The sequence below is a fragment of the Trichosurus vulpecula genome, chromosome 1 (genome assembly GCF_011100635.1).
Source record: "Trichosurus vulpecula isolate mTriVul1 chromosome 1, mTriVul1.pri, whole genome shotgun sequence".
Classification (NCBI taxonomy): Eukaryota; Metazoa; Chordata; class Mammalia; order Diprotodontia; family Phalangeridae; genus Trichosurus; species Trichosurus vulpecula.
Window position 1 is genome coordinate 173,673,088 of NC_050573.1, and position 18,876 is coordinate 173,691,963.

General features: G+C 39.0%; 1 protein-coding gene across 1 annotated transcript in view; it reads left to right on the forward strand.

Moving 5' to 3' along the window:
- BMP6 (bone morphogenetic protein 6) overlaps positions 1–18,876 on the forward strand; it is a 235,251-nt gene that overhangs the window by 139,518 nt on the left and 76,857 nt on the right. Inside the window, exon 2 of the mRNA XM_036742182.1 lies at positions 17,143–17,335. Coding sequence (XP_036598077.1) covers positions 17,143–17,335 — 193 coding nt within the window. The remainder of the gene's footprint in view (positions 1–17,142; positions 17,336–18,876) is intronic.

Here is an 18,876-nt window from a genome sequence, read left to right on the forward strand (position 1 = left end):
CACACCAGCGCTACTCCTCCCCCAAGAACTGCCAACCCATACTACACTCAGATCTAAGCTGGTTCTGCACTCCCGCTCAGATCTGCCACTTATTTCCTACCACCAGGTGGGCCTGGGGCCAGAAGCAACTGCAGCTGTAGCTCTGTAAGCAGCCTCAGAGCTGCATCACCTCCGCTGCCTGGGGGCGGTGGTCAAACCGTGAATTCCTTTCAGTCTGTCCCCACAGCTTTTCCCACTAACCTTCTCTGTTGTCTTTGGTGTTTGTGGGTTGAGAAGTCTGGTAACTGCCACAGCTCACCGATTCAGGGCACTAGGGTCTGTTCCTCACAGCTCCTGGTCTGGTTTGTCCAGGCACAGCTCATGCTGGGCTCTGCTCCGCTCTGCTCCCAGTTCTGTGCGATAGACCTTACCCAGCGACCATGCAGTCTGTCCTGGGTTGGAGCCCTGCTTCCCTCTGCTATTTCGTGGGTTCTTCAGTTCTAGAATTTGTTCAGAGCCATTTTTATAGGTATTTGGAGGGACCTGGGGGGGAGCTCACGCAAGTCCCTGTTTTCCAGCTGCCATCTTGGCTCTGCCCCGCCCCCCAATTCTAATTTTCAAGGTGTCATTTTCTTCCTTAAGATTCTGGACCTCCTTTTCAAATTGGCTGACTTTCTTTTCATAATCTTCTTGTTTTTCTTGGATTGTTCTTCTTTTTTTTTTGTTTTCCTTCTATCTCTCTCATTTGATTTTTTAAAGTCTTTTTTAAGTTCTATGAATTCATTTTGGGCAGGTGACTATTTGACTACTCTTTGAGTAGAAAAGGGTTTCTTTGCTTCAATATCCTCCTCTGAAGATGAACCCCAGTCTTCTCCATTCCATAATAACATTCTGTGGATGGATTCTTTCTCCTTTGCCTGTGCATTTTTTTTGGTAGTAGTAGTAGTAGCTTAATTTTTGTAATCACCTGTAACTCTGGGGTATGGGGGATGGTACCTCTTGCCTCAGATCTTAGTTCTTCCCTCTAGCCTGGAACCAAAGTCAAACCTCCAGCCTTCTGTAAGTGCCCGCAGCCAGGGGCATCCTGTCCCATTGTTTCTGCAATCACTGGGGGTGTGTGCTTGTTCCTTCTTTCCCCTGCCACTCCCTGCAGCACAGCTGGGTCTGATGTTCCTTTTCAGTAGAGGTTCCCTAGATCTTCCCCAGCTCAGACACCCAACTCCCCTCGCTGTCCTGGGGGCAAAAGTTCTGGTGGCTGTGGCTGGAGCTGTTGTGGCCTCCCAACCCAGTTATCCCCAGGGTTTGCCACTTGTTGCTTATTGTTAACATGGACCCTAGCCTGGAGGTGTTTCCTCTTTACTGGGACCAAACTTCATCCTGGTATTTTTCTTCTGGTTTTCTCCAATTGTTCCAGGAAGATGCCTGTTGTGCCTTTATTCTTATTTATTTTTACCAGTACTTTGTTCCCCCCCCAAGGTGCTATTTTATTTCTTTTGTGGGGGAAAATGTTGAGAGCCTGGAATTTTCTGACCTGCTCTGCCATCTTCCCAGAATCCTCTTTGATTTTGTTTTTTGTTTTTGCCTTTCTTTGTATTCTCAGTGCTTAGCATAATACCTGGCAAGTTAGTAGGTGATTAATGAATGCCTCTTGATTTATTAGTCTTAATTCTAGCCTTTTCATTGTCCCTTGTCTTTTTCATTGAGAAAGAGGACGAGTTCAAATTCAAATGAGTCAGTTAAATTCTTTTTTAGTAGTTTTAGGAAAAAAAAGTTAATAAGGAAAAGTTTGAAGTTCAGAGAGGGTTTCAGATTATTTATGAATGTCAATTACCTTTACTGCTCCAAGCTGACTTTAAGACATTTAATTGAAAGTTAACTAGATCTTGCTTGAGAGTGTTATCAGTAACTTTGTTTGACATTTAGAATAAGAGACAATCTGTAGGAGTCATAGCACCTCCTTTCTTCTCCCTTCCCTTTGTGTTTAGTTTATTTCCATCTTGCTTCTGTTATTTCCCTAACACTGAGAGTGTAACTCCCCACTGTACCATCTTTCACCAGAGCACAGCCTGAAACTGTTGTTTAACTGACCTATTTCTGTTGGGTTTTATTTTCAGTCTCTGTGTGTGAAAAAAATCCTTCTTCTATCCCTGACCCCATCTTGCCCTAGTTCTCATAGTCTTGGGTTCTGCCATTCCCCCTTCCTCCTCTTACATCACTTGTGTTCTATCTAATTCCATGCTGTCTCCTTTTTCTTACCACCTTTGAAAAATGTTTCTCCCTCCCTAAATGTTATCACAGCTCTGGGAATGATAACACAAAATAATACTTCAAGAGTACACACTACAAAAAGAATGGTGTACATTGCAAATGTCTGAATTACATAAGTCATCAATACCCGAATTCAGGAAGGTTGGAGAGTTGATGAAATCTCAAGTCTTACCTTCTTTTCATGGGCCCATTTAGTTATATAGACCACTGGGCTGCTTCAGTACTCATGTTTGAGTTAAATTACTTTTTCAAAAAGTATTTCTTCTATACTTTATGTATCCATTCCAGTAAATATGTCTAGCCTTCTCTGATAACAGAATCAATGTCAGCAGAATAATTTTTTTATATTATAAATTTATTTTTTATTTTTAGTTTACAGCACTCAGTTCCACAAGTTATTGGGTTCCAAATTTTCTCTCCCTCCCTCTCTTCCCCCCTGTCCCCCTAAGATGGCTTGTAATCCAACGTAAATTCTCCATATACCTTCACATTGACTTTGTTTACATAATAGTCCAGTTGTAAAGAAGAATTTTAACCAATGGAATGAATCAAGAGAAAGAAGAAATGAAACCAAAAAAGAAGGGAATAAAGAGAGCAAATAGTTTGCCTCAATCTGCATTCAGACTCCATAATTCTTTCTCTGGATGTGCATAGCTTTTTCCATCATAAGACTTTTGGAGCTGTCTTTGAACTTTGCATTGATGAGAGGAGTCAAGTCTATCAAAGTTAGTCCTTACAGATACGGTGTGTCTGTAAATGTGTATAATGATCTTCTGGTTCTTCAGCAGAATAATTTAAATGAGATAAATAGAAGAGTTATAGGAGAGGCCATATAACATCATATCCAGTACTCATTGCTGTGGTGCTGTAATCATTTATCTTCCTTCTGTGCCCTGGCTTCCTCCCCTACAGTTATCCTAGTGTGCATTCTTAGAGTGAGGGTTTATGATATTCACCATTGCAAGGGTCCTGTGGACAGGCCTCAAACTTCTTTTCCTTGAGTTGTGATAATCCTGTGATAACATGTTTTGTTAAACTGATTTGCAGGATGGCCTCATTCTTTAGTAGGTGAGAGAAATGGGATAAGAATAATACTTTGATCTTTGTAGCCCTTTATAACTTCCAAAAGAACTTCACATGCATTATTTCATTTGAAATGCTCAACAACCCCATGAGGACAGGTATTACTATTCTCCTTCAACAGGTTTGGAAACTGAGGCTGGGAGAGGTTAAGAACCTTGCGCAAAGTAGCAGAAATAAGGACTGGAATTCAGACTTCCTCACTCCCAGCCCATTCATAATGATGTTAATACTTGTCTAACTCTTCCTAGAACTTTTGTATTTTAGAATCCTTTCCAAGTATTTGAAGGGGTTTCACAGACCATTTGTAGGTAGGATGAATTGGTATCATTATCAATATTTTCTTGTTATTGTTAAAGAAACTGAAAGATGAAAGGTTGAAAGAGGAAGAAGAAATTAAACAGTAGGGCAATGAAAAGTCTAGATTGTCCAGAGCCTTTTGACTGCATCTAGGGTACTTACAACTGAGTTGCTCTTTTTTTGTTGCACAACTATATTACTCACTCTTTTAATCATAACTCACACACATATACATCCTTTTTATTATTTTTTCCTTTGACTGACATTATTCTCAAAAATGCTATATCATTATTTTTTAAACTACCCAAATAAAGAATCTTTTTAAATATCCATGAATTAGAAATAAATCCTTTCTCCCAAGTTGGATTTTGTAGTATTTGGTGTGTCTTCCTATAGATTATATATCATAGAAAGAATAACATGGTCTCTTGAAATTCCTAAATCAAACCTAACAAAAGATTCTCTCTTACAGGAACATTGTTAGCATCTTAGAGTTAGAAGGACACTCAGAAATTACCTTTGTAGTACAACCACTATTGAAAATAATGACCTTCTCTACAGTATAACCTATGGCCATTCATCTTCCAATTCAAGATTTCCAATGACAGGAAATCAACACCTGAGGAGACAGCATAATCCATTTTTTAGACCATTTTGATTTTTTAAACTTTTTTCCTTTAGTGAGCTGAAATCTGCCTCCCTGGAGTTTCAAAAAAAATCTAATCAAAAGGAGGAGGGAAAAAAATTACCTATCTGTATCTACCAAATTAGTTGCCATAGTGAAGCAGCATGTTATAGGGTGGATAGATAGAGCACCAGAAGCAGAGCCAGGAAGACCTGGGCTCCAATTCTGACTTAGATATTTACTTAACTGCTTGACCCTGCCCAAGTTACTTAATCTCTATATGGGAGCTTCATTGTCCTCAGTTGTAAAATGAGGAGGTCAATGATCCCTAAATTCCTCTCTGGATTTAATTCTTTGATCCCATAATCCTGCCCACAGTATAGGAAGAACAGCTCTATAGATACCCAAGATTCACAGGAAGCAAAATCCGAAAGTAAAACCCAGAACTCTATACAATGTCACAAAGTACAGATAACAAGCAAGGTTACAGAAGAGGCAGATTTGACACTATAGGTCTTCCTGATGGTTACTGGATTAGGACCCATGGTTGAATTATGGCTCTAGAAAGGCATGCCTTCTTCAAAAGGAACAGGACAGGTAAAGGGGAGGGAGATATGGAGTCGCATTGTTTATTAAGAAGGTAAATTTACGTGAGGAAATCCAAGAAACAAAGGGAAGAAACATGGCAGAAAACATTTTGAGGAAGATAAATGGAGGCAGAAACAGAAGTGATATTAACTTTAAAGTATTCTAGAGATAAATTGGACCCTTTGGATTCAAGAAAATCAATTTTAACAGTTCAAGATGAGGGAACTATAATGAGAGAACTGTTGGTCTGAAAAACAACTGGAGGTTTTGGTGATTACAATCTTAATATGAATCAATAGTGTGATTATTGCATTTAAAAAAACTAATATAATCTTGGGCTGCATCAAGGGAGGCCCAGTGTCTATAGTTACAGAGGTGATAATCTATTATATTCAGCCTTTGTCAGTCTATATGTGGAATATCATGTTCAATTCTGAATGATCCATTTTAGAAAGTATATTGTTAACAGTACCAGATCTTAAACTATATTACAAGGCAGTAATTATCAAAACTATCTGGTACTGACTAAGAAATACAAAGGTATATCCATGAAACAGAGTAAACATTCAATTTGCAGTAGCAAATAACTATAGTAACCCTGTGTTTGGCAAGTGTAAAGACTTGGGGATTAGAATTCATTATTTGGTAAACATTATTGGGAAAGCTGGAAAGCAGTCTGGCAAAAATTGGGCATAGACCAATATCTTACACCATTTATCAAGATAAGGTCAAAATGGATACAGGACTTAGATATGAAGAGAGATATCATAAGAAAATTTGAAGAACATGGAACATATTACCTATCAGACTTATGAATAGTCTCAACAAGAGACCAAGAACAGTGTGAGGTGTAAAGTGGATAATCTAGATTACATTCAATTAAACGGGTTTTGTACAAATAAAACAAATGTAGGGAAGATGAGAAAGAAAACAAAATTAGGGAAAAATATTATAGATAATTAAAGCTAAAGAACATTCAGAGGATGGTAACGTGCAGAAGGATTTTGAGATCATGCCATTTGAGGATCAGTTGAATGACTGAATGAATAAAGCTTTTATTAAGTGCTTAATATGTGCAAAGCACTGTCCTAAGGGCTGGGGATATGCATAGAAAATACAGTCTCTACTCTCAAGGAGCTCACATTCTAATTATAGAGACAACATATATGAAAGGTTTTAACTGTAAATCAGTTGGAGAAATCCCATGGTCCTTAGGATGCAGTAGCAGAGCAGATAGTAATGTTTCTTTTTAATGTCACTATTTAATGTTACTATTCCCAGGGCTCTTCAGTTCAGGGACCTGGGCTATCCTTCAGGGCCTGAAGGGAAATGGTGGTCAAAGTGGTGGTGGTGGTGGTTTGACTTACCTGGTCAGGGTGCCTTGGTGCTTCAGCAAAGCTGGCTTGTTTCCATTATGTGTGGCAGTTGGTTGGCAGTTGATAGGGATGGTCAACTATTCTTCCAAAGGAGTCTCTTCCCTCAGATGATGGCTATGAGAGCTGGGCTAGAAGCTGAAATGGTGGTCTGAGCAGTATTGCTGTTTCCAGAGTTCCTGTGCCCATCAGCCCATTGGCGACAGTTGACCAAGAGTTGTTGCTGGTGGCAATGAGAAGGGTAGGCCTCCTCACCAAAAAAAAAAATTCTCCTTAATGATGGACGTGAGGGCTGGATGTTTCCCTCTATTTTTTTCTTTCTTTCCAATGGAAGAAATTAAGATATTTATCATGAAAAGGAGAAAACTTGGACAGGAGAGAAAAGGAGTATATGATAATTGTCTTTACTTGCTAGACGAGCTTTCATATAAAAGGAGAATTTAACTGGCTTTGCTTTTTCCAGGAGTGTAGGACTAGGAACAATGTTTGGGAATCACAAAGAGACAGATTTAAGCTTGATGTAAAGATAAACTTCCTAATCATTAACAGGAACCAAAAGTGAAATGGACAGCCTCTGGAAGGCATGGGTTCCTCCACTGGACCACCGCTAGTCAGGAATGTTGTTGAGGGGATTGCTCAGCTAAAGATTGCACTTGATGGCCTCCAAGAACAAGATAGCAGACAATTGGAGAGCTGTTCCATGCTAAATTTTTGTTCAGGGAAGGTGCTAGTCTTGCAAGCTCTCGCTTTTTGGAGCTGCTCATCTACCTTTGGTGTCCACCTGCCTACCAACTCTCACCTGCGGCTTCAAGAAGTTATAACATGTGAAGTGGTCACACCTGGTAAAACTGTTTTAGCAGAAAGGCAAAACCAGGTTGAGGGCAACTGATAGGCCTCAAACTCATCAGTGAGTTAGGGGGATGTCTACCCCAAGCATGTGAAAACTTCTCCCAGTGGAATGGGAAGAGGAGAACAATTTATTCCAATAGCCATGAAAGTGGCTAAAGCAGGTGCTATGGAGCACTTAGAGATTGGTCGAACATCCAAGACAACAGGGTCATCCACAGCATCCCAGGCCATTTCCTGTCTCATCTTGACCTCTGTCTTGCCACTGGACTTCAATGACTCTGGAAGAGAGAGAGTGAAGCTGAAGAGTTTGTGCAAGTCTGCCTCACTTAAATCCAATTCACTTGAGAGTCAAGACATCACCCCATAATATCATTGGTCCTCTTTGAAAACAAAGAATGAACAACTAGAGAAATGGTAATGGGAACAGAGAAGACTGGATGTTGTCTCCCTGATTAGACTGTGAACTCCTTGCTCTCAAGGAGTTTTTATGACTTTGTATCCCCAGAATCTAACACAATTCCTGACACACAGTAGGTGCTTACTAAATGGCTCTTGACTTGAAAAGTACAAAAAGAGATGAAGGCCAAGGACAGTCTCCCTATTGTGACATGACATGATACCTCTTAGCATACATATGTAGTAGCTGTAGCAGTACTGTGTACCTCCCTATATTCCTTGAGACTAAGCCAAATGCTTTTATGGGCAAAGGTCATGAACTAGAAAGGCTGAATCTAGCCTCCAATGGTATAAGAGAACAGGGACCCTCCTCTCCCACTCAAAAGATGTTTACGGGGAGTAGTACTAATATTCTTTTCAGTTTTCTTCTCTCATCTCAAATCCCAACTCCATCTAATTCAAATACCTCAGGCTGATATTTAAAGCCCATTTCTCTTGTTTTGATTACTATCAATTCATTGATTCATTTTCTTGAATGAATCACATTTTCCCTCATACCTTTGTCCTTTAAGCTGAATAACTAAAAAAGGTGGAAATACTATGTTGTGGGACCAGGGATGTGACCATGGTAGCTGGAAGATCCTGTAACAATGCTTATCCAGAGGCTGATAATTGCATTTGTGGATTATCAGAGCACAGTACTGCTGTTCCCCCTGCTCCCTTACTGCTTAACCTTTTGGTGATTTCATACTTCCATAAGCACCCCACTAAAAGAGTGAGGAGTAATTTAAAGAACAGATGAAATTTAAGAGTCAATTTTGTTTCTAGTGTGAAGCTTTGGTAGAATATTGAAGGGGAGGAGAAAGGTAGACAGTTTGAAGTTAATGGCTAAAGCAAGTTTGAGGGATTATCTATGTTTTGTATTTATGTGTGTTCTCCATGTCACCCATGAAGAATTGTGAGTTCTCTCTGGTTATGTCTGTCTGGCAGTAACAGAAAAGGAAAGTAACAGAAAAGGAAAGGAAAAATTCCAAATGTCAGCAAATCAAAATGTAATACAAGAACTGTAACCAAATGTGCACCTGTCAAAATGGCCACCTACCTTGAGGATACAGTGAAAAAAAGCCAGTGCAATCATCTTATAGACTAAGTGAAAACTTCATGCCTTCTCTCCTATTCGAGGCAGGATGGTGTAGTGGAGAGCACCTTGTAATTGGGAGCTAGAATGACCTAGACTTGAAATCTGCCTCCAATTTTTATTAGCTATATGATGGGCAAGTCTCTTCACCTCTCTGTGAATTTGTATGTTCATCTGTAAAGTGGGTCCTGTACACCCATAGTATCTGTTTAATGGGGTTGTGAGGCTCTAATGAAAAGTGTTTTCCAAATTTTAAAATGTTATATAAATGTCAGCTATTATTATTTGAGGCTGAATGATTAGAAGAAAAAGAGGCAGCTGCTTTTTCTTTTGTAACATTTGGTCCAAGGACTCCCAGGAAGCCCTTCATGACTTGGTGGTGCCCCTCTGTGAGACAGGCATCCCTTTCCTTCTGATGTGCTGCTCTGTACTTTTATTTATCCTCAGTAACACTGCAATATGTGCCCCAGAGAACAGCCAAATGATTTGTTTCCCCTGTGAAGCTGAAAGCCAGTGGTAAATATCTTCTGCCACATTCCATGCATCTTCATACATTTACTTGCTGCTGCCTTGAAAGGCTATTAAAAAAAAAAGGCCTGTTTTCCAATGGCATTAATCTTGGATTCAAGACCTGAAAGATTAAGGATCTAGTGACTTGGAGAGAGAGGTAATGGGGAGGAGGGGGGGGGTTAGGGAGGTTGGGGGAACCACCCACCATGTCTCCACGCCCTGCTTCAGGGAAAACTAAATGTTAAGTGAGTGGTTTAGCCTGAACTTAATCTAGAGGCAAATCAGTAACTGAACACTTAGATACTCACTCCATTGTGTACTGGGGAAAATAAAGTGAATCATTGAAGAAAAGAATGTGCTTTCTGGTGCTATACCAATAATGGAGAATAATGTTTCAAATCAGAGGAGGGAGAGAGGGTAATTAAGAAATCTTTGGCTAGCCACTTCTCTTTTTCCTTTTTTCCCCAGCCACCCACCTACCCCTATGCTTGGATAAGAATTTTTCCCTCCAGCCCCAGTTTTCCTGTGCTTAATCTTATAGTGAAGCCCTCAGCTCATATTTGACATGGAAATTACTGCAGAACCACAAGTCCAGTGTGACTATTTAACTGAAGGATCCAGAAAATGGGGAAGGGAAGCTGTGAGGGTAGAAGCCTTCAGCTCAATAAAAATGTAGGTTGTTTTGTTTTTTTTGCCCAGTTTGTTAATTAGTTAACAGAAACCAAATGAAAATATAAATATATGTATTCCACAAATCTATCACACTTGAATATTTCCCAGAGTTGCCAACTCCTCTAAATTGCCAACTTTCAGCTTACTGGTCTTCAGGACAGTTATGTTTGGCAGATTGGAATTAATTGATTTTAGAAATAAAATTGATTAAAGAATTATGGGCAGTTCAGAAAGGGATCAGGACTTTTCCTCAGTGAATTCATAATATTATATGCAAAGCATTTGGGGTGATTATTTGGGGAGAAAATTCAGAGATGGGAGTAAAGAACTGTGATTTAGATTAGATATTAGATATTCTACAGGTATTTTTTCCCATATCATACATCCAAATAAGCACTTTGAGTGAATTTATTTGAATTGCAGAAACACTGGCAATTGAAAAGAATGCTTGCAATGATCAGAGTCTCTTAAATACAAGATTGGACGCATAAGGCACAATAACTGCCCAAGTGGCCTCAGCAGGACCTGATGTCCCATAAAAAGAGAGGTACATGATGGGAATAGTCCTAGGGGATGGCTTTCTTTTCTACTGTAGGAATGAGGCCTACCTCAGTTCTTCTTGTTGAAAGAAAGGACTCCCATTTTCCTTTTTGCTTTATCTGTGCTTAAACCATCCCCTTGCACAAACGTTACTCCTGAGGCTGTTCATTAGCCCACTTCTCTTATTACAACTTCTCTAGGCATAGCTATACAATATAATTCTGTTGTCCATGCCTATCGTGGCTTGCTGCTGTTGTTCTTCATCTGATAGGGATGCATTCAAGAATCTGCTTCTGTAAATTTTCCTGGCCAATATGGCAAGGGCCTTAAGAACATTTGTTCCCTCCAGGTTCAGGCTTGTTCTAGCCATTGGCAGGAATACATCCGTTTTTCTTCTTCCATTTTGTCAAGGATGGGGAGTGTTGTATACAGATGCCTCAGATTAGAAGTTAGTATTGGCTTTCACTTCTCAGTGGTCAGGCCAACCTGAACCAATTCACAGTTAGGAGAGGTTGGAAGGAGGCATGAGAAACAACTCTCCACATGTCCCTGTGCTTGGCATGCCTGGTCTGTGCCGTGAATAATAGGTCATCTGATGCAGTGTAATTAGATAGGAGGATGAATCCCAAGTAATCCTGGGAACTGCAACAGGGAATTGGCCTCTGCAAGTTACTTTTAGCTTTCAAAACTTGAATTTTCAGTTGAAACTGAATAGTTTCCTTGTCATGGTCAAAAGTCCACTGTGGAGAAATACTGGAATTTATTATTTTTCAAGCTGCCACCCAAACTGAAAAATATTGCCCAATATAGCCAACTCTCAATTATTCAGGACCCGATTATCCAGTTTGCAGATTATTCATGCCCATTGTTTCCTGTCTACTTCTTTCTCTCTTGGGTCCTTTATGGGCTGCCTTCTCATAGGGGTGATAATATTGTTTTAGTCCATTCTCTTCTACTTTCAGAGGTTGAAAGTCATAGTCTTTTAGCGCTAGAAGGTGACTCAGAGATCATTTAGTTCATCATATAAGACCAGAGAGGTGAGTGACTCACTCAGGGTCACATAATAAGTTACCATTAGATCTGGAGCTAGCACCCAGGATTTCTGACTCTTTCTACTATATTATATTTGCTCCCAGGAAGTGTTTTGATGAGAATCATTTGGAGATTTTGACACAGTGGGGTTCAAGATAATTTCTGTGTATTTCAAGTATCTTTTAAAACTTCATTTGCAGGGACAAAAGAGGGAATAGTTATGGTTATAGCAGGTGGGGTCTGAGGCTAGTGACTTGGACAAATAGCCAGAGAATGGCTATCTCCTTGTGGTTTCTATGATTCTCTTTGCTGTAACTACTTATTGCAATGCTATCTCCACTGTCTGGTCCTATTTCAGAGCTGGATAGTAATGCAGAGATTCTTAGGTGTGACTCTACTGGGGAAAAAGTTCAGAAGATTCCTAACTTTTCAGGAAAGAATTAGTGACTATTTGTTTAAAAAAGAAAAACCACTGTTTTCAACTCCCTCTTGAGCTGTTTCTGACAGTAAGTTTTGCCTCTTTGAATAGAGCTCCATTCTCTCCTGTCCTTTCTCCTATTTCCACCTCCAAAGTTTCTTTTTATTGATGACCAGGCTATATTTTTAGTGTCTCTTTATTTAGTTCAGGGGTTCTTAATCTCTTTTGTATCATGAATCCCTTTAGCTGTCTGATGAAGATTATAGACTGTTCACAGAATGTTTGTAAATGCATAAAATAAAATACATAGAATCACAAAGACCAATTATGTTGAAATACAATCATCAGAATATCAAAAACAAAAACAGAAGATCACACACCCCGGATTAAGAAACACTGCTTTAGTCCTTTTGCTTCCTGCTAAATTGAACTGAAGAGAAAGAGTATAGTGTTTGGCTTCCCTAAACCCTCCTTCTGTGACATCTTTATGGGATGTTTGACGATAGATGGGAGTGACATAAGGATGGGGATTCTTTGGTACCTGACATTCTAGGTAAGATAGGCCATGATAAGCAGCCCCTCCTAAATCACTGTAGAGGATAGAAGGAGCAAATTAGATGATTTTTAAAAAATTATATATTTCATCTGTGTTGTGTCCTTAATAAACTACCTTGATAAATTGCCATTGCTTATTTTTTAAAATAATTTTTTAGCTTGTTTGACAATATTGCTCAATAGGCAAATTGATATTTTGAACCAATTGTACTGGAACTTCTTTCCTCTCAGTAAACATATTCTATTTATTATTCCCTCAGATTAAAACATGTTGAATAATTTTTTAAAGTAGAACTATGATTTTATTGGTATAGAGAATGCCTGATGGGCATACTACCTGTACATTAGTAACTGCACTATCATTTATAGTCTTGGAGAGTTATTTGGGATCCCAAGAAGCTGAGTGACTTGCCAAGGCCACATAATCAGTACTGTACACGTCGGCTGCAATACTTGTACCCTCATCATCAACACACATGCCAAGATTGCCTCTCTCTCCATTGTGACCATACTGCCTCCCATGTTAGTTCAGAAAGAGCACAGGGCATGGAATCAGGAGCCCTGAGTGTGGTTCCCATTCCACACCGCCATCTGTGGGACTAGAATTATCACACTGGAAGAGGAAAGTCATTTCTGTCTGTTTTCATATCCATCTAATGGGGGAGATATTTTTTTTCCTGTCTATCTTAAAGACAAGTAAGGTGTCATGTAACTAGTATGTATGGAGGGCATTAAGGGTGGTGAAGCACTTCATATCTATTGTCTCATTTGATCCTCAGAACAGCTTTGAAAGGTAGGTGTTATTATCCCTATTTATAGGTGAGGAAACTGAGACTTAGAGAGGTCAAATGACTTATCCATGGTCACACAGCTAGTGTCTGAGGCAGGATTTGAACTCGCATCTTGAATCTGAGTCTAGAACTCTATCTACTTCACCCTCTACTGTGTGTTTATTTGTAGATAAACGCAGGAGTCTGCTGGTACATGTTTAACAATTGGGTTCCCTTAAAAACATGTTGCATACTACTTTAAAACTTCATCAACATTATTAATATTTTCTTAAGTCTGGACAACCAACAAACAATAAATCAAGCCATGATTTGTAGTGATTGCTGATTTCTGGGGTGTAAATGCTAACAACGAAAATTTAACAATTGGCTTTCTCAAGACAGTTAAATCTGGCACCAGCACGCCTCTGGATATGTGTGTGTGTATAGACATATACACATACATATATACACACATATATATACAGACACATAAATATGTGATGATGCTTTAAGTTCTTTGGAAGACAGGCAACCCATTAATACAAAAATAATAATAAATCACATTTATATACTATTACAGCACTATGATAAAAAATCTTTTTTATAACAGCCCTCTGAAGTAGATTATTATTATTTTCCTGTTTTACAAATGAGGACATTGAGGTCCAGAGAAATAAAATGCAAAGCATTATATTATTTTTGTAATATTACTAATTTATTCATTTCAATTAAATAAATATTTATTTATAATTAGTAATTAATTAAATTAAGATGATTAGTTTAATTAATAATATTTATCATTTTTGAGGGAAACATAGCCTAAATGTGTTTTCAAATTATAAAGATTAAATCCATCAACTTTTCTACAATAGGAAATACAAGGCTAGGTCCTACAGAAGGAAATTGAATACCAAGGGTATACATTACCATTCCTCTTCATAGAATATTTAGAGAAAAAAAAGAAGTTTAGAGGAGCAGGGCAGTTATCTGCATGGTATTCATTAGGGGACCCATAAATGAGAGCTTTCAGTGGACTCCTAAATAAAAGAAAACCACTGAGTAAAAACATGGTCCATGTCTCAGAGGAGGGAGGGCTTCTTGAGCAATGTCAGCCGAAATCACCATGCATTGACCAACTGAGCCGTGCCAAATACGAGAAACTGCGTCAAACTAGTACAAAGCTCCTACCGTGGATGTTAGCTGAGAGCACACCCATCTCAATTATCTGCTCTCTTCGATGTACTTAACTGTTTAATGTTGCAGGAGGTCAGACTCATATTGCTTAAAGGGGACATGCTAAAGCAAAGAGACTTGGTTTGCTTGGAGTCCAGATCCTCAAATCCACATACAGGCTGTAGCGTGGCTTCATTTATTTGCAGCATCCTGAGGAGACAGCATTACCAAATAGTCTATAGAAATACAATTGTAGGCAAAAGGGTGGGAGAGGAAGGGGAGGTTTCCAAGTGAACTTCAATGAGAGGGAAGTGATTCAATGGCTGAGATGTTATGAGGAGATCTAATAGGGCAGTACAGCTTTGGGTAGAGAAAAGTCATAGGGAGGGGTGTTGAGGATACCTTAGTGAAGCAGAATGAAGAAATTCAGGAATAAGTAGATAAAGATCAATTCTCACAGGGATAACAACTGGAAACAACCATCTTGGAAGCACAGTGATTTTGAATGAACTCTAGAGAAGAATAAATAAGAAAAGTAGAATAAAGCACGAATACTTTAAAGTGAAAACCAAAAAAATGTATCCTTGATGGAAAAGAAATGGGGAAACCATGCTGAGGGAGGTGATTTCAAGACAAGTGCCTATAAAGCCCAACTGCATCCTCAGATTGGCTGAGTCTTTTGCATTGAATCTTTTACCTATGCCTTTCCATCTGTTGGTGGATGTTTACCAAGCTTCTTCTATAATGGTTTGGGGTTTGTTTGGTTCACAACTGCCTAATACTCTGTAGGTATCATTTTCCCATGCTCATAGCACTTTAATAGCACCACATTAAAATTGTGGTTCAGTAAGTGGTATGGCGAGTTCTGAGCAACTGTTGGGTTTTTTTCCTCCTAGTTTTGCTCACTGACTGAACAAGAACCTTAGACTTTTATCGGGTCTCTTATTGAAGAATTTTAAGGGGTCTTACTTGTTACCTTGTACTTGGATCTGCCCCTTGCTTTGCTTCACCCTGATGATTATTGCCACTTATTAAAGGACTTGAAAGATTCCTTTTGCAGGTTCTTAACTTTAGCTCTAACAGAAACACCTCAGCTCGATCCTCAGCTGATACTATAAAAATTAATAACAAAACCATGTCATAGGTGTCATAGGTGTGGTGCAATTGTTGACTTTTTCTTCCCCAGGCATATTAGGGGAATTAGATAGTCTTCACTCTTAAGCAACAAGAATAAATCAAACTTAAAAGGCATATCAACTCTAGGAAAAGTGATAGCAATGAGCTGATGTCCTTGGGTGAACTCTTCAACAATGTTGTTTTTCATGGGCTGTCACTAATTAGAAAAACTACTCTCCTGTTAGGTTTGTAAAGTGATTTTTCCTTTAGTTGGTCTTCCTTGCCCTCTTATTTGGTCTTTTGCATATGAAACTGAAACAGAACTGCTTTCCCCTCCTCCCCCCAAGTGTTTAAGGGTGAGGGAGATAGAAAAAGCAAACAATTTAATATAAAATATTTTTAACATATCATGGTCATAATTCATTTAAATTCTACATTAAAGGCCCTGTGCCTTTTAGGTTGCTGAGCTTTACTCATTTATACCACATTGAAGTTTCAGGACCCTGAAAGATATGAATGTTAGTCTGCTAAATTTTATTCTGATGGTGCTGGAGAGAAATACAAGTTGTGTGTGTGTGGGGGGGGTGTTGGAGCAGGTGAATAATTTGAAATTTCTCCCAACCCCAAATCCCCAAGAAAATACTGCCATCAAGGATTAATTTGATGCTGAGATTTAGCTGTGGTTGCCATAAAGACTGAAAGAAAGGGAACAACAGGGCAGGCCTGTTTCTTACCACTAGTGACAACACCAACGATTTATTGTGGGAAATAGTCAGTTTTTTTTTAACAAGGCTTGTTAGCTGAATGTCTGAACTTTGATCTTTTTTTCCCTTGTGAAGGGTTTGACATAGACCCCCAGAAAAGTCACTCCTGAAAAATTGCAGTTCTCCATGATTTGTATTCAAAAGGAAGAGAGAAATGTAATAGAGAATCCATTTTAAACCTCCTCTCTCTACCAAAACTTTTTAAAATTCAATTTAATTCAATTCAGCAAACATGAATTAAACACCTAATGTATGCAAGGTATTTGTGGTAGGTGCTATGATTATGAAGAAAAATAAAAATGGATTTTATATTCTACTTGGATTTTTGAGACCTAAACTGCTTAAAAAAATAGGAAAATATACTAATTTATAGGACTATAATGACTAACATTGGCAATTTAAGGTTTGCAAAGCGTTTTATGTATACTCTCTGATACAACAACCCTGTGAAGTAGATGGTTATCACCATTTTATAGAGGAGGAAACTAGGCTCCTTCATCCATTCAGTATACATTTATTAAGTGCCTACTACATGCTAGGTGCTGTGCTAAGTGCTGAGGATGCAAAAAGAGGCAAAAAGACAGTCCCTGCCCACAAGGAGATTATGATTAAATGGCTCAGAAAGTTCTTGTGGCTTGCTGGGGGTAAAACAGCTTTGTAAGTATATGAGGTAGGATCCAAACTCAGTACTTCCTAACTATAAGGCCACTACTCCTCCTACTATATCACCCAGCTGCCTCAATAAGGGATCTTTCCCCTCTTCTCTTTTCCTATAACCCACCTGATCTCTGGTAGGAGCATCAATGAACAGTGAAATGAGTCGTCACAGATACAAGGGAGAGAAGAAGATGTCCTAGATAACTGACTAACTGTGTGATGCGCTTCACAACTGGGGCATGACAAAGATCAGGTGAAATGGTAAAACTTGAATGAGATTCCCATGTGGTGTTTAGAGAAGTAACAATGGCTGTCACTCTCTCTCGTTCAATCTTATAGTGGAGTATGACAAGGAGTTCTCCCCTCGCCAACGCCATCACAAGGAATTCAAGTTCAACTTGTCCCAGATTCCTGAGGGAGAGGCTGTGACGGCTGCTGAGTTTCGAATCTACAAGGACTGTGTCATGGGGACCTTTAAAAACCAAACTTTTCTTATCAGCATTTATCAAGTCTTACAGGAGCACCAGCACAGGTATGAAGGTCCAGGGAGTCCCACGGGATGGGGCTTGCCTCCATTCCCATCCTCTCACTCTGTTGCTCTGAGTGTGTTTGTTGGAAGTGTAATTCTGGGCTCAGGAGCAAAAAATGAAGTTGTGCTATTTATTCAGACTGGCAGAGTAAAGGCAATTTGCTGGCAATTGAGTTTGTTGTAGCTGAGTGGGAGACATTCCAAATGGTGTCTTAATCCAACTGCCAGTCACTTAACATTTACTAAGTGCACATCCCGAGGAGAGGCACCGTGGTGAGATACACAAGAATCAGAAGACACCTTGCAGTCTAATGGGGGTGAAAGGGAGGAGAGATAGCATAAACACAAAAGCATGAGTGTACCTATCAAGATGCTGTTAAAAACAAGTCCAAACTAATGTCACATAAATGATGTCTTATAAGAACTGAACATAATTTTTCCACGTTAAAACAATGTAGCAATCCAGAAAGCAATATAATCTAATACCCAAAATGCTATTTACCTACATTCTTCCTATATCCTGGAGTGATGCCAGCCCCCTTTTAAAATCAGCTACTTTGAGATACAACTATATAATAATGTGTATATTTTTTATTAGAGACTGGAAGAGAATTTGGAATGATGGAAATAGTGTTTAGTGATTATCTGGGTTCTCTCTGTCTATCTCTTTCTGTCTCTGTCTCTATCTTTCTCTTTTTCTCTCTCTTGGTAAAGTTGCCTAAGTTGAAAGTATTAAAGTTCCTAATAAAAATTATATGACACGATATCAAATTTCACTACTCAAGGGGGAAGAAAACAACACAGCTGCTTAGAAGTATATTCGGGAGTCTATAGCAGAAGATCTCAAACAAAACAGCCATAAAATGGTTGGGAAGGTTGGAAGGGAGTCAAGGAAAAATATCCTGCTTGGATGCAATCATAAATAGTGTTTCTTAGGAAAAGAAAGCCTTTCATATATTTACATAGTAGGACGATATGTCAAGAGCACCATGTTTGCATTTTCCCCAACATTTTGACTGTTTACTTTGATGTATCCAGCCGTGCAAACTGAGTATTTCACAGAACGTAGAGAAGAACACAGTTTTTGCTTGGTTAGCTAATGTGTTTTGGAAATTTGTCTTTAACATTTATCCCAAGCTTAGGGGATACTAAAGAGCAAGATGGTAAGTTTGCCAAAGAATCTTGGACCTTGGATCTTCCTGAGTATTTAGTGGGTTGTTTGGTAGTTCAGGGAGGCACTGGGGTACGCTAACCCTGCTGTCCAGAGTAGAATGCACAAATAAGGAAACAAGGGTATTGTAGCCTAACATCAGCATCACTGACATTGGAATAAAAGTGAAATTCATTGTGTCTAGTTGGGGAAAAAACAGTTTAGATGCCTGCTAGGAATTTGCTATGTTTTACTTTATAAACACCATCCCATCCCCCACCCCCTATTGTGGGGTCTTTGGATGGTCATGGACATAGTCCAGTGATTTTCCAAATCCCTTTTGCATTCCCATAGTGTCTAAGCCTTAGACTTTCATATAACTTGGAAAATAGCT